The 12,901-nt window shown below is 46.6% G+C and overlaps 1 protein-coding gene across 11 annotated transcripts in view; it reads left to right on the top strand.

The window, feature by feature from the left end:
• Positions 1-12,901, top strand: part of BANP (BTG3 associated nuclear protein) — a 125,443-nt gene that overhangs the window by 66,190 nt on the left and 46,352 nt on the right. For all 11 annotated transcript variants that reach the window (XM_063109291.1, XM_063109299.1, XM_063109298.1 and 8 more), the window contains one exon: positions 6,690-6,857. In XM_063109291.1, the coding sequence (XP_062965361.1) occupies positions 6,690-6,857 (168 nt within the window). The remainder of the gene's footprint in view (positions 1-6,689; positions 6,858-12,901) is intronic.

The raw sequence follows: 12,901 nt of genomic DNA, 5'->3' as shown, positions 1-12,901 counted from the left end.
TCTGAATTGCGAGCACAATGATTGTGTTTAATTGAAGTCCAAGTGGCAGAGTGTTGCAAGTGTTTTTGACAGGAGCCCATGGATAGCCAAGGATTCAGGTGGTCGCCCAATGAGGTGGCAGCCCTGGCCTAGGAGGGGTGTGGGGGCCAGGGGCTGTGCCAACAGCTGCTGTGTCAGCAGCCAACTGTGCTTCACCCAGGCGGCTCACGTTCTCTTTCAGGCAGGAGAAGCCCGTAGGCTCCCTTAAAATAGAGGAATTCCTGACTCAGAGTGTATTAATTAGCTATATTATATCTATTTGTTATATGTAATTCGCAATGAAAGAAGAAGTATCTTTTAAAAAAACACTCAGAAAACTGAATACTGTGTCTGTCCTCAGGAGTTATGGGGGGGAGCGTGGCCCCATGGTTGTCCCCAAGGCTCTGTTGTAGCATGTGGTAAAGCCGCCATCAGAAAGCAGATCAGGGCTGCAGAGGAGGACACAGGTTTGGCGTGTTGCATGCTTGGTGGGAGTTGCACCTTTGAGTGACAGTGTCAGTGTGCATGTGGCTGAGTGTCCCCACCGATTGGAGAGCCATGTGGGCAAGTCCAGGGGCGAAGGAGGGGGCAGGGAATTCTAAGAACCACATCTGTGTCTGTCACAAGCATTTACAGTGGGTGGCTGTTCCAAGCCTCCATGTAGAAAGTGGGACCGCCCTTGGTGCCTTCAGAGTGCCTGGCTTGCACGGCCCTGCACTCTGCGCAAAACGGGGGACCAGCAAGCCCGTCCTGCCGACGCTGCCTGGGTGCATCTGCAGGAGGACGTGCCGGGCAGGGAAGGGAAGGAGCCAGCCTGTCGGCCACACGCATGGTGGTCTGCTGTCCTCCTTGTCCCCAGCACGTGTGGCTCAGCACCCTCAGTTCACACTGGAGGCTGTGTCTCATGGGGGAAGGCGTGGGCAGACCAGGCTTGAATTGATGCTTGTGCATATTAACATGTGATTCTGGGCCCCTAGCTATGTATCGGCTGCTTTGGTTTCCAAGTGGAGAGAAAACTTCAGTGCTGCCAGGTGGCTGGGAGACAGTGCTGGCCAGGCCCCGTCCGAGGGAGTAGGCGATGTGGGCTCAGGCCTTCTTCCTCTGGCATGAAATCCCCACAGAGATCAAGAACAGAGCCCTCCCTTCTCCCCACCCTCCCATTCCAGTCGTGCCGGTGGCGGTGAAGCCTTTTGAAAGTTGAAGTACTGTTGGTAATGTTCAGGTAGAATTGTTGAGATGTTAAAATATCTGTTTACTTTTTCTCCTTTTGACCCATTGAATTATTTTTGCTTTTTGTTGCACAGAAAACAAAACAAAACAAACAGGCGCATGGGCCAGGCCACTGAAAGCTCAGCTTGAGCATCAGGGAGAGTGGAAGTGGCTACATGGCCACCCCTGCCTCAGTTTCTGCTGTTCCTTCCGAATTCTGCGGTGACATCCATGATGTCAGTAGTCGGAAACCTACTGCTGTTGTCATTCAGCCACGTCCAGCTCATCATGGAGAAGATTTTGATTTAAGTTTCTCCTTTTAGTTTGTCAGCATAAATATTTTCTTCTTTTCTTTTTCTGGAGAAGATAATCTGTTTTCGAAACATATGGGAGGTCGTGCCTCTAAGTACCACCCTCTCAAAACGAGGGAACAAGAGTTTACCGAAGGGGGGTTGATTTGCTGTTTAGGGTATAGCTGTTTTAAGGTTCCCAAGGATTGATGGGGCCCCCCAGAATCTGGGCAGCTAACCAAGTAGTTTGTGTGCTCTGCAAAAGTAGCACATTATCGTAACTTTGAAAAACTTGGAAGATTTTCATAAGATATGTGATCTAAGAACCTAAGCAGTTGCTCTTTTTTTGTTTTGTTTTGAATTGAGAATATTGGCTTCATTCTGATGATTTTTACTAGTGTATCATGTGAGCCTCTACTTGAACTATGCAGTAGAGGAAGTCTTTAATCTGTGAGTGACTAGACATGAAGTGAAAACATATCAGGATGGTTATTCCAGATCTTTGAAGACATCTCTCAAGAATGCTGATGTGGATAAGAGATCCCCAGGGGACCTCGTAGCAGTTTGGGAGAAATTTGATTAATCTACACAAACTAGGTCATATGTTCGAGGATGACTGTAGTTGCCTTTTTTTTTAAAGTCATCCATGCTAAGAGCAAGTAGTGTTTCCTAGCAGAAAGCTGGCACTAACCTCTGTAAGCACAGGTGTGCAATCCTGGCCCATTGTGTTTTGCAGGTGTGCTAAGTTCCTGTGGCTGCTGTCACAAAGTACCACAGATTGGAGAGCTTAAAACATGGACATTTGTTCGGAGAAAAAGGTGTTGGCAGGGCCACACTCCCTCTGGGGCCTTTCCTTTTTCCAGGTTCTGGTGGTGGTCACTAGCTCTTGGTGTTCCCTGCCTTGTGGCCACAACTGTCTTGTCCCTGCCTCTGCCGTCATATGGCCATCTTCTCCCTGTGTGTCTGTGTTTCTCTCTCCTCTCCTCATAGGTGTGCCAGTCTTGTGGGATTTGGTGTTCACTGTACTCTACAGTGACAGTCTTAATTTATTAGTTGTATCTGCAAAAATCCTAGTTCTGAGTGAGGCCTCATTCAGAGGTCTTGGGAAGGACATGAGCTTTGGGGGGACACTGTTCAACCGAGGGCGCAGGACATGGGTTCTTTTGAACTGTGCGAACCAGACGTGTCTCCTCTCAGTTTCTCTGCGGCGAAATGGTCAGGCTGCTTTGCACGTGCCCCTGAGGGCAGAATTACACTGGCACAGGCGCAGACATTCGTCTGTCGTGGGCCAGCACATGTCTTTAGGGGACACTGGGTGCGCCAGTTTCCCTGGAGAGTTGGAGAAGGCTTGGTCAGCTTGGCCAGCGGCAGAGGAGGAGCCTGTGGGAAGTGAAGGCCTGCTGGGGGCCCTTCTCAGCAGTGACCTGGACGCTGCGCCTCAGAGGAGGCCCCAAAGGTGGCCCTGAAAGCAGCCCTACGGGGCCCTCTCTTTCCATGCTGGGGTAGCTGTGGCTCCATAGTCTCTTCTCACAGAGTGGTGGAGAGCAATGGCTGTGGCTTCGAGGCCCGGAGACTTGAGACATGTGAGGTGTGGGGGCGCTTGTGGGAGAGAACGTCCCAGCCAGCCCCTCGCTCGGAGCATTCTGGATTCCTGCTGCTTTTCGGGGCCAGTCGCTGTCAATTCAAGGCTGTAATTTCAAGAAATGAATCATTGGCACTCAGTTTTCTTTGTTGCTTTGTCCTCGAGCTTGAGAGCCCAGCAGCAGTGATGGAGTTCTTCATTCCTTTGGGACAATTAGCCCACGCTGCCTGCCCTTTCCCCGTGACATCTTCCATGGCCCTCCATGAGGCCACTAGACAGCAGGGAGTCTGGCTGCATGGCTCGAGTCACCCATGTCAACGGGGCATTCTGGAAAGTGGGAGGGCAGTGAACAGAGACCAAGAGCGTCTTTTTACCTCTTTGGGGGATTGCCAGGTGGCTGGCTGGAAAGGAGCCAGAGCAGGCTGTGGCACCACCGTTCTGAGCCTGGAGGGCAAGTGTGTCCCTGCTGCTCCTCAGAGGAGTGGTCAGGGTGGACTCTCGGGGCTTGCTTTCCAGGTGAGGGGAGCTGCAATTGCTAGGGAACCTGCATTTGGTCGGGAATCTGTGCTGCAACAGCCAGAGGCCAGGAACCTGCTGCAGGTGCCACGCCCCCCTGACTTCCACCCTGTCTCCTGTCTGCACATCTTCTTCCTCTGTCCTACCTGGGTTCTCAGGATGCTCATAGGATCGCAGAGTGACGCCACTTCACACGGGTGGGCACCAGGCAGTCTGAATTTTAAGGCTAGTTCTTCTCCTGACTGGTAATTTGACTTGGACAAATCACTTGTCCTTTTTCTGGCTTTTGCCTCAAAATTGAAGGGAGGGTAATGACATCAAATAGCATAAGAGATAAAATGCTTTAACGAGTGTGAAATACTAGTTAAATTCAGGACAATACTTTTATATCATCATTATAAGCTTTCTCCTAGTCTATTTATTTATTAAGTCGGGGTTGTTTAGTACTGTCAGAAAAGGTGAAGAGTCGTCAAAGAGAGCAGCAGCTTCAGGCAGTGCCCAGAGACCAGGAGACTAGCTCCTTCCCTGAGGTCAGGGTGCTGGCCTGATGTCTGAGCATGAGCTTCGAGGGCAGAACGGGAACGTGTTTGTGCATCCTTCAGATTCCGTCTGACCTCCCTTTCCAAACCCACAGCTCCTTCAGTGGGGGGATTCATTAGCTGGTTTCTCTTGGCAGCCATCAGGCGTCATGTGCCATCCAGTTGGAGCTGCGAGTTGCTGTTGGAAGGAATTACGTAACGCGATGTCTTAGGAGACTTTCAAATGGACAGTGTACAACTATGTCCGTATGTGTTTCTTCTTTAAAGGATATAAGCCAGGCTTTGAACTGGCAAGTTGACTTTTACAAAGTTGAATTTAAATGTTAATGTTTTTGCTAATTTCTTACGTTTATACACCTGTATGTTTTATACATATTCTGTTACTAATAGGTTTTTAAAATTTTGTGTAAACTCATTAATACTTAGAGGTATTTGGAAGTTTTTTCCTTGAGTGTGAAGACATGAAAACAGGAGGATGGTTTTGAGAATGTTCCTTTTTATTGAAGAGTGTTCCAGAGATGATGTTCTCATACTGCATGGGATTGCTGTTTCTTCTCTTGTCTTAGAGACCACAGTCATAGTTGAGCTCCTTTGTAACCACAGCCCATAGTTGGGTTCTCCCGTAACTAGTTTTAATAGTTGGGTTCTCCTGTCATAAAGTTGGCAACTCACCTGGGACTGTGTGAGGCCATCCCTAGCTCTAGAAGCTATACCCAGCATACATTGCAATCACTCAGTGTATTTACTGAGTGATGATTCCATGATTATTTGAGAGATGACCTGAAAGTCAGAAACCCAGGTTGTCACTTTATTTATGGATTTCCTTTTATGCATGAGAATGAAAAAGTGCTCCTGAAACTGCCTTAGGTTATTGTTCTTCCTGATCCTGTAAATCCTACCACTCTTTAACCCAATTTCTTTTTATCTAGATTACAGAAAAAGTCGAGAAGAGTCTTTCCAAAATAAAAGAAACTTGATGCTTAATATAGTACTTAAAAAACAAACACTTCCTTTGTTTTGATTATTTCTAGTATTTTGATCTCAATAGGAACAGATTTTTAGAGATTGGGCAGTAATTTAACTCTCAGTAGATGGTCCAAACTCAGTGCTCTTAGTAGTCAAAACAGGAAGTTTTTCAGTTTAATCTTTTTACTTTTACAATTTTGAATTTCATCCATTTATTTTCCTGTTAATCAGTGAAGCTACCCGAGGCAGCAAGAGAGGTCAGCATGTTAAAGAGAATTTCTTGTGGTTCACACATTCGTGTTCGTGACTTCCTGTTGCCAAAGAAGGTGTTATGTGGTCTAGCGATAAGTGGGCTGGACTTGCAGCGGGAAATCAGCCCCATTCAGTGGCCAGCTCCACAGGGGCCTCCCAGATCCTCAGTTTTCTTGTTGTTGAGTATAAGGGGGTGTCTAGATGCTGTTCAGCAATGTTTTGAGAGCTCTCTGTAAATGTGGTTAATAAATGTGGGTACCACTGAGGTGCTCTGCCGCATGTACGTGAGTTACTGGGAGCCCGCAAGATTGCATGCAGCTGTCTTTGGCACAACACTAGAGTGGGTCATGCCTACTCTGCTGGGGTGCAAAGGACTGGGGGTGGAAACAACGCCTTAGCACAGTAACACACAGGTGCTGCCCTGAAGGAGAGCCCCCGTCACTGAGGAGGCATGAGGGGAGGGCGCGAGAAACCTATAAGCGAGCATCAGACCTAGTAGCAGTGGAAGGATGTCTTAACATTGATGGCAGTCACCGTTTATTCAACAAATATTTAAGCATTTTCTGTGTGCCAGGATATTCTGGGTCCTGACATATGTGGGTGAGTGAAACAAAGATCTCTGTGCTGGAGAAGGACAAAGAGCAGACACCGTGAACACACGTGCTCTCAATGTTAGAAGCACAGGCGCTGGGAAGACAGGTGGGCAGAGTCAGGAGGCCTAGGATGGGAGGAACACTGGTAAATGGGGGTAAGGGTGGGTTCATGGAGGTGCCATTCTAGCCACGACATGAAGGAAGGGGGGTGGCAGCCAGGCAGATACGAGTGAACAGAAGGGAGAATGAGCGGGGGTTGTGGAAACAGGTTCCAATTAAACGGTGGAGGTCTTGACCCTGTTCTCCAGGCATTCAGGGCACGCAATGCCATCTGTGAATTCAGGACAGAGAGCAGCTGGGTGTGGAGAAACCGAGTGCCCTTCATGCCCTGTGTGCCAGCTTATTTCCATCGGATGTGGGCAAACCATGTCAAAGTTATTTAAAAGCTAGACTAGTGAAAATAATGTGCCATTATATTTTAGTGGGTATTTGTAGCTGATCCTGGAAGACCATTTATTCACTGGCTAACTACCTTCTCTTCTAAAACGTGGTTTTCTCTGTCATTTTCAAAGGAGCAAATCTCACCTTGATGGAGAGTGTGAGCAGATGGATCTGAAGGGACTCCAGGGGCAGGCCCTTTCCTGTGTTCAAGTTCCTCCAGACAGCCAGGGCCCAAGAGGAAGGTCTTTGTCTCACAGCTTTTATTTGGGATGTGTTCTTCTAGGTCACCTTTTCTATAAATTTGGAATCACGGAATCTGACTGGTATCGAATCAAGCAGAGCATTGACTCCAAGTGTCGGACAGCGTGGCGGCGGAAACAGCGGGGCCAGAGCCTGGCGGTCAAGAGCTTCTCACGGAGAACGCCGTCCTCGTCCTCCTACAGTGGATCAGGTACACTTTTCACACTCAGTCTGGTCTTTCCTCTGGCCTCAGAGCAGTTGGCATTGTTGGCCTCTCGGGGGAATGGTCCAGAGTGGGACCAGCACACCTGGCAGAATCCATGGCAGCCGCTCGAGACCAAAGGCCTGGGCAGAGGTGGTGTGCAGTGGGAGCTGTCTGGAGACCCTTTCACCCCTGCCCTGCTCAACTGATGGGCGGAAAACCCATCAGTTGAAGCTCTTCCGTGAGGGACAAAAGCCTGTGGGGCTTCCCTGGAAGTTTTCTAGAGAACGGGTATCAAGGCCAAGGCCTTTGCACACTGATATAAGTTCTGAGCGGAGGGAGTAGTTTGGTCAGCACAGTGGAAGAGCTGCTTACCTTCCTCCCTCTGCCTGGTGATTTAGCACCTGAGCATATTGCTGACCTAATAAAAAAAAAAACATTATTTTTATTATATTATAATTTTCATTATTATTTTTTGCTTGGTGACCATAGATGAGGGGTTAGGGGTGAATACTGAATTGCTGTGCTGTTTATTCTTATTTTGAGTTTACGACCTCAGTTAGACTTATCCACAAGATAATGCAAAACCTCTCAGGCATTGTAGAAGGGCTGTGTGTCCTCAGGAAGTTTTCTTAGGCATGACAACGTGACTTTGTATTATCTTTCACCTGAGACATCTCCAAATACGAAAAAATAAGATAAAAAAAAAAAAATAACTTTCCCGCAATAGTTCCCTTGGCAGCAGCTCTTGGAACTTGAGCTCTGACTGGGGACTGGGTTGGGATCCAAGGGCAGTGATGGGCGGGGTCAGTTCTTCTGTGCATGAGTCTTTGTCCCTATCCTGGAAGCACTGCAAGTTACGGACCAGATCACCTGGAGTTCTCTCAGGGTCTTGTTCTTGTGAAGCGTACTCCAGGAAGGAGTTTTTCTCAGTTGTTTTGGTAGTTATCAGATACTTAGCCTTAGCTGTTGCCAGGGTTCTTGAAGATGGGAGACCGCCAGCTGTTGTGGACCACACAAGTTGTGCCCCTAAAGCAGGCATGTATTGAAGAAGCTCTTAGTGAGGAATCTATGCCTTTCTGTTAAAATTAGGAATTCTGTCTTGCAAATTTAGAGAGTATGGGTTAAATGCATTTGGTGAAATATCATACAGCACAATAGCCTGTGGCTATTGAAATGTAGTTACAGAAGTATAATACATGACTTGAGATGCACTTAGATGTTATTAACTGGTCAGCAGGGAGCAGATGTGAAAACCATAGTTATGGTATGATCCCATTTTTATTAAAAGTATATAGTTGTCTGTGGAAGGTGATTGAGAATCTATATGTGATAATTTTAACAGTACTATCTCTAGGTAGTAGGATTATAACTTTTATTTTTCTCTTTCTGTTTTACTGTAGTTTCCAAATTATTTCCAATAAACATTGCATTAGTTTCATAGTTTTAAAAATGCTGTTTAAAATTCAAGGGGAGGAGATTTCTGCTTTTAGACATGACACAGCAGGAACCAGACCGGATTCTCTTGCCCTAGAAATCTGGACAAAATCTTTATGACAGCTGTTCCAAGACATTGGACAGCAGGCAGCGCAGGACTGTGGTCCCTGAGAGAAAGGAAATAAGAGAGGTGGCCCTGCCATCACTGGATTTCTTTCTGGAGGCATTTTGGGCCATGGCACAGCAAGGTGGATTCCAAGCAGAGTACAGCTGTGTCTCTGAGTTGAGGAGACGGACAGGCATTCAGAGAGGCTGAGGCTGCTCAAAGTTGTGGAGTTGAGTTCTTAAGAGGAGATGTTTACATAAAGACGAGCTCCAGAGTATGCATAGGAGCTCCCTCAAGTGTTTGCTGAATTCTAAGATGTACATTCCTAAAGTGAAAAGTGGCTGGGCATCTGTGAGCTCAGTGGTCCTAGGAATGGTTCACACTGGGCTGAAAGGTACTCAGAATCCCACCGGTCAGCATGGATATTTCACAGGGATCAGTCAGGGCCTTCACTAGGGGCCCCACAGGCCATACCTGAGAGTGGGACTAAACTGTCTCCAGAATAAAGACAGCCACACTGAACCATGAGTAACAACACTGCAAAGAAGACAACGAAATGTGGACACTCAGTGAGGCAGAACCCACAGCTTTCAGAATCCAATCAAAAATGCCAGGAGGCAGGGGATTGTGACCTGTGACCAGGAAAATCAGTCGATGGAGAGAAGCCCAGCTTGGAATTAGCAGACTAGGACATGAATACATCTATTACATTCAAGGATTTAAAGGGAAAAAGAAGTGTAGCAAGGAGAGAAATAGAAGATATAAAAAGAACAAATGGAACTTCTAGAGATGAAAAACCCAGGGAGGGTTGCCAGGCTGTGCCTTCTGTTTATTTCAGACATGGTCATTGGATGGTCAGTGATTTATGTCATCAAATGGTGAATCAAAACTTGCTAAGGGCCTTGTAGAGCAAGAAGCTCTTGTTATATAACCTGACAACTACTAGATATCGTGGCCTACATTATTAGGACACTGAAAGATCTTGAAGGGGTGAATTTAATAAATGAGATGAGATTTCACAGCCACAAATGTAGCCTCATAGCATTTGCACAGGTGCAGATATAAACATAATAGCATGTGAAGCTGAGCTGTTTGCCAGCCCCACTGGTGTGGAGTCGCTTCCCTAGAGTGAGTGTGACGGGAGGGGGCTTTAGTCATGGAGGTGTACCATGCACAGTGAGACCCTGCCCGACTCTGAGCTGGTCTGACTTGTGGTCACAATGGTAACATTTCGGAGCCACTGAAAAGAACTGTCCTGAGATAGGCTTTCATGGTGGTAGTGGGACTTGAAACCATTGTCTTTGAGGGAGTGGTTAAAGAAAATGGTTAGAAATTCAGACTTCCCAAGGTTTGATCAAGGTCTGTTGGATGCCTGAAGGAGTGGCACATCAGTGAAGAATTACACTGGATTTTTTGTCCTAAGAGGGTTGGCATGGTTCAGGGAGGTAGACTTCAGTCCACCCGGGATTTTTGTCCTTTTTCTCCTGGGATCTGCATGGACTGGCACAGAGCTGGACACGGTTAGCACTCCATACATGTTCTGAGTGAATGAGGAAGAGCTGTAGAACATGCAGAACTCTCCCCACAGGGAGATGGTTGCTCAGGACATGGTATGTCCCCATCTCTGGAGGTGCTCAGGTGGAGTTGGTATCTTGGCCGCAGATGGTGCAGAGCAGAACTTCTCTGAGTTCAACACGTAGGTGGACCACCTTAGCATCACATTACATTCAGATTCTGTTGTAGTGTATCTGAGGAGTGGTCTGAAATTCTGTTTCTAGCAAGCACCCGGTAATGCTGACACTGCTGGCCCAAGACCACATTTGAGGAGCTGGAATGCTGAGTATGGTAAAACATGGTGGGTTGTTGGGCCTACTAACCTTTAATTCTGTTTTTCAACTTTGCAACTGGAAATGCAGGAACTCTTTACCTCCAGCTCATGTTGTTTGTCTCTGTTAATGTGGCTTTTGATTCTATTTATTTTTACATTTTTTTACTTATTAGTGTTTGCTTCTCCCAGTTATCAGTGTTTCTTTCAACTGAATAACAATAATACAGTTTTTTGTTTGTTTGTTTGTTTGTTTGTTTGTTTTTAAAAGATGACCGGTAAGGGGATCTCAACCCTTGACTTGGTGTTATCAGCACCAGGCTCTCCGAAGTGAGCTAACCGGCCATCCCTATGTAGGGATCCAAACACATGGCCTTGGTGTTATCAGCATCACACTCTCCCAAGTGAGCCACGGGCCGGCCCTGCAATAGTACAGTTTAACAATGTTGTGTTTCTTTAACTTACTTTGTTTATAAACATGTTGGCATTTCTTTTAAGATGTTATGGATTTGCGTAACTCTCAGGTGCTGTTTGCCTCTTGTGAACAGCCTTGTGAGCATGTCTTCAATGTCTGAGTCCCCCAGGCAGTTCCCCCACATGTGGCACGTCTGAGAAGCTTCATCAGCTGTCTAATGCCAGGGTGGCTTTCAAAGAAAAGTGGAGGCCAATAGCATCTTTCATTGCTTGGACAATGTGCCGTTTTCTCAGTACCACACCCCATCTGTGTGGGTAGCAGGGTCCTCCTTGTTTTCCTGTGTAATCAGCTTTTTTCCAGCTCTCTACGTGGATATCTGGATGCCCCAGAGCAGGAGTGAACACACAGGTGAGACTGACAATGAGGGTTGCGTTCAAGGTGGGACTTGTGAAAAAACTATGTGAGGGCAACTAACATAATTATACTCCTGTGGCTTTTAGGCATTCATTTGAGTAGGAAGATAGAAGAATTGAGTTTTAGGGCCAGGCCCGTGGCTCACTTGGGAGAGTGTGGTGCTGTTAACACCAAGGCCACGGGTTCGGATCCTATATAGGGAAGGCCGGTTTGCTCACTGGCTGAGTGTGGTGCTGACAACACCAAGCCAAGGGTTAAGATCCCCTTACCAGTCATCCTTTTAGAAAAAAAAAAAAAGAAGAAGAAGAATTGAGTTTTGAGGGGTTATATCCAGTTTCATGCCACTGCTGATAAACACAGACAAGTGCCACTTTCTTGTGGAGTTTGTTGGAAGCCGGAAGCTCACCTGGCTGAAGGCTGCCCTCCTGAACTCTGGGATCGAATGAGCTTTGAGAGAAGCAGAGAACACACTGAATCAGTTCCGTAGTCCTGTATTTTAACATACTATGTACTCGGCTAAGATTAGATAGAGCAGAGCAGGAGTCAGATCAAAGGATTTCTGGAATTTTTGTCATTGTTCGTTTTGCATCTATTCTTAGCCTGACAAAGCTAATCTGATATTTAACGCTACTTTGGTGACAGAAACATTCCACTAAAGTGTAATTAAGCCAGAATTCCATTAATTTGGACTTGATAGTAATTCCAGCCAGAGTTGTCTTGTTTACTTTTGAGTTATCAGCAGACAGAAAAGGAACTTCCAAATGAATACTGTAAAGGAGATTCTGAGCCAAGGTAGTCTACTTAAAGCTGAATTAGTATGGCCAATTTGAATACAAACCATAAAATCACTAGTTCCCAGGGATTTTTAAAAAGTCAGTTTACGAAAGTATCTGTGTTTTTGTTCTGTATGGCAACACTGTGCAAACTTTTATATGTGCTTGGTTTTAAGATGGCTGGATTTTATTGTTTAAAATATGTCAACCTAAATAATAAACAGAGACACCCTCTAAAAGAAAATGATATTTATTCAGGAATAGGCACGGCAGTGGGAGCGCACCTGCCATAAAAAGCCATGCGCATATTCAGGGAGGTGAAGGAAGGCAAAGGTTTTAAAGGAAAAGGGATGGAGGCTGACATGATTGTTTTGGGATAATTTTTCTTGGCTGCAAGGACCAATAGCAAGGGTGATGCCAGTATGAGGTTGGACAGGCAGTTGCTGAGCAGAAGTATTTTCATTAAGGTTGCCGTGGCCTCTGTGCAGGGTTGTGGCTTTGCAGAGTCCTTTGTGATAGTCCTTGTTGTCAGACACATCAGACATATGTGCGTGAGGGCCCCCCTTCTTGGCCTTTTCTGGCTCTGTTTGTCAGGGGTTTTAACACAAGCAACTCCATTTTGGTTTTGAAAACTTCCACAAATACAATTCAGCATTTTCCTCCACAAATCTCATTGATGAATAGAAAGCCTCAGGTGGGTGTCTAGGCAGTGGACAGTGTTCTAGAGTTGCAGAGATCCAGCTCTAGGGACCCGCTGCTTGCACGTCTGTGTGTGCAGCATCTTTGCTTCCTTCAGTGCAAGAGGACACTGGGAAGTGAGCGCCAGGCGGGTGAGGGGAGGAGGGGCCCTGCACGCTGTGTCCCGTCTTTAGCCCACTGCCCCACTGGGGATGAGCGGTCCACAGCCACCTCCGTGCTCTCCCGAGCCTCATGTTGATGCCAGCATGCTCATTTCCAGTTCGTTGCAGTGGTTCTTGCACAATTCTTGATCACAAACAAGTAAGCAGTGCAGGTTTTTGCACTAGACTTTGGTATCATGTGAACTATAAAATATGGATTTAAATTGGTCTTCATACTGCACAG

This window comes from Cynocephalus volans, chromosome 10 (genome assembly GCF_027409185.1).
Source record: "Cynocephalus volans isolate mCynVol1 chromosome 10, mCynVol1.pri, whole genome shotgun sequence".
Lineage (NCBI taxonomy): Eukaryota > Metazoa > Chordata > Mammalia > Dermoptera > Cynocephalidae > Cynocephalus > Cynocephalus volans.
Note: the sequence above shows the minus strand (reverse complement) of the source record. Positions and strands in the feature narration are given on the sequence as shown.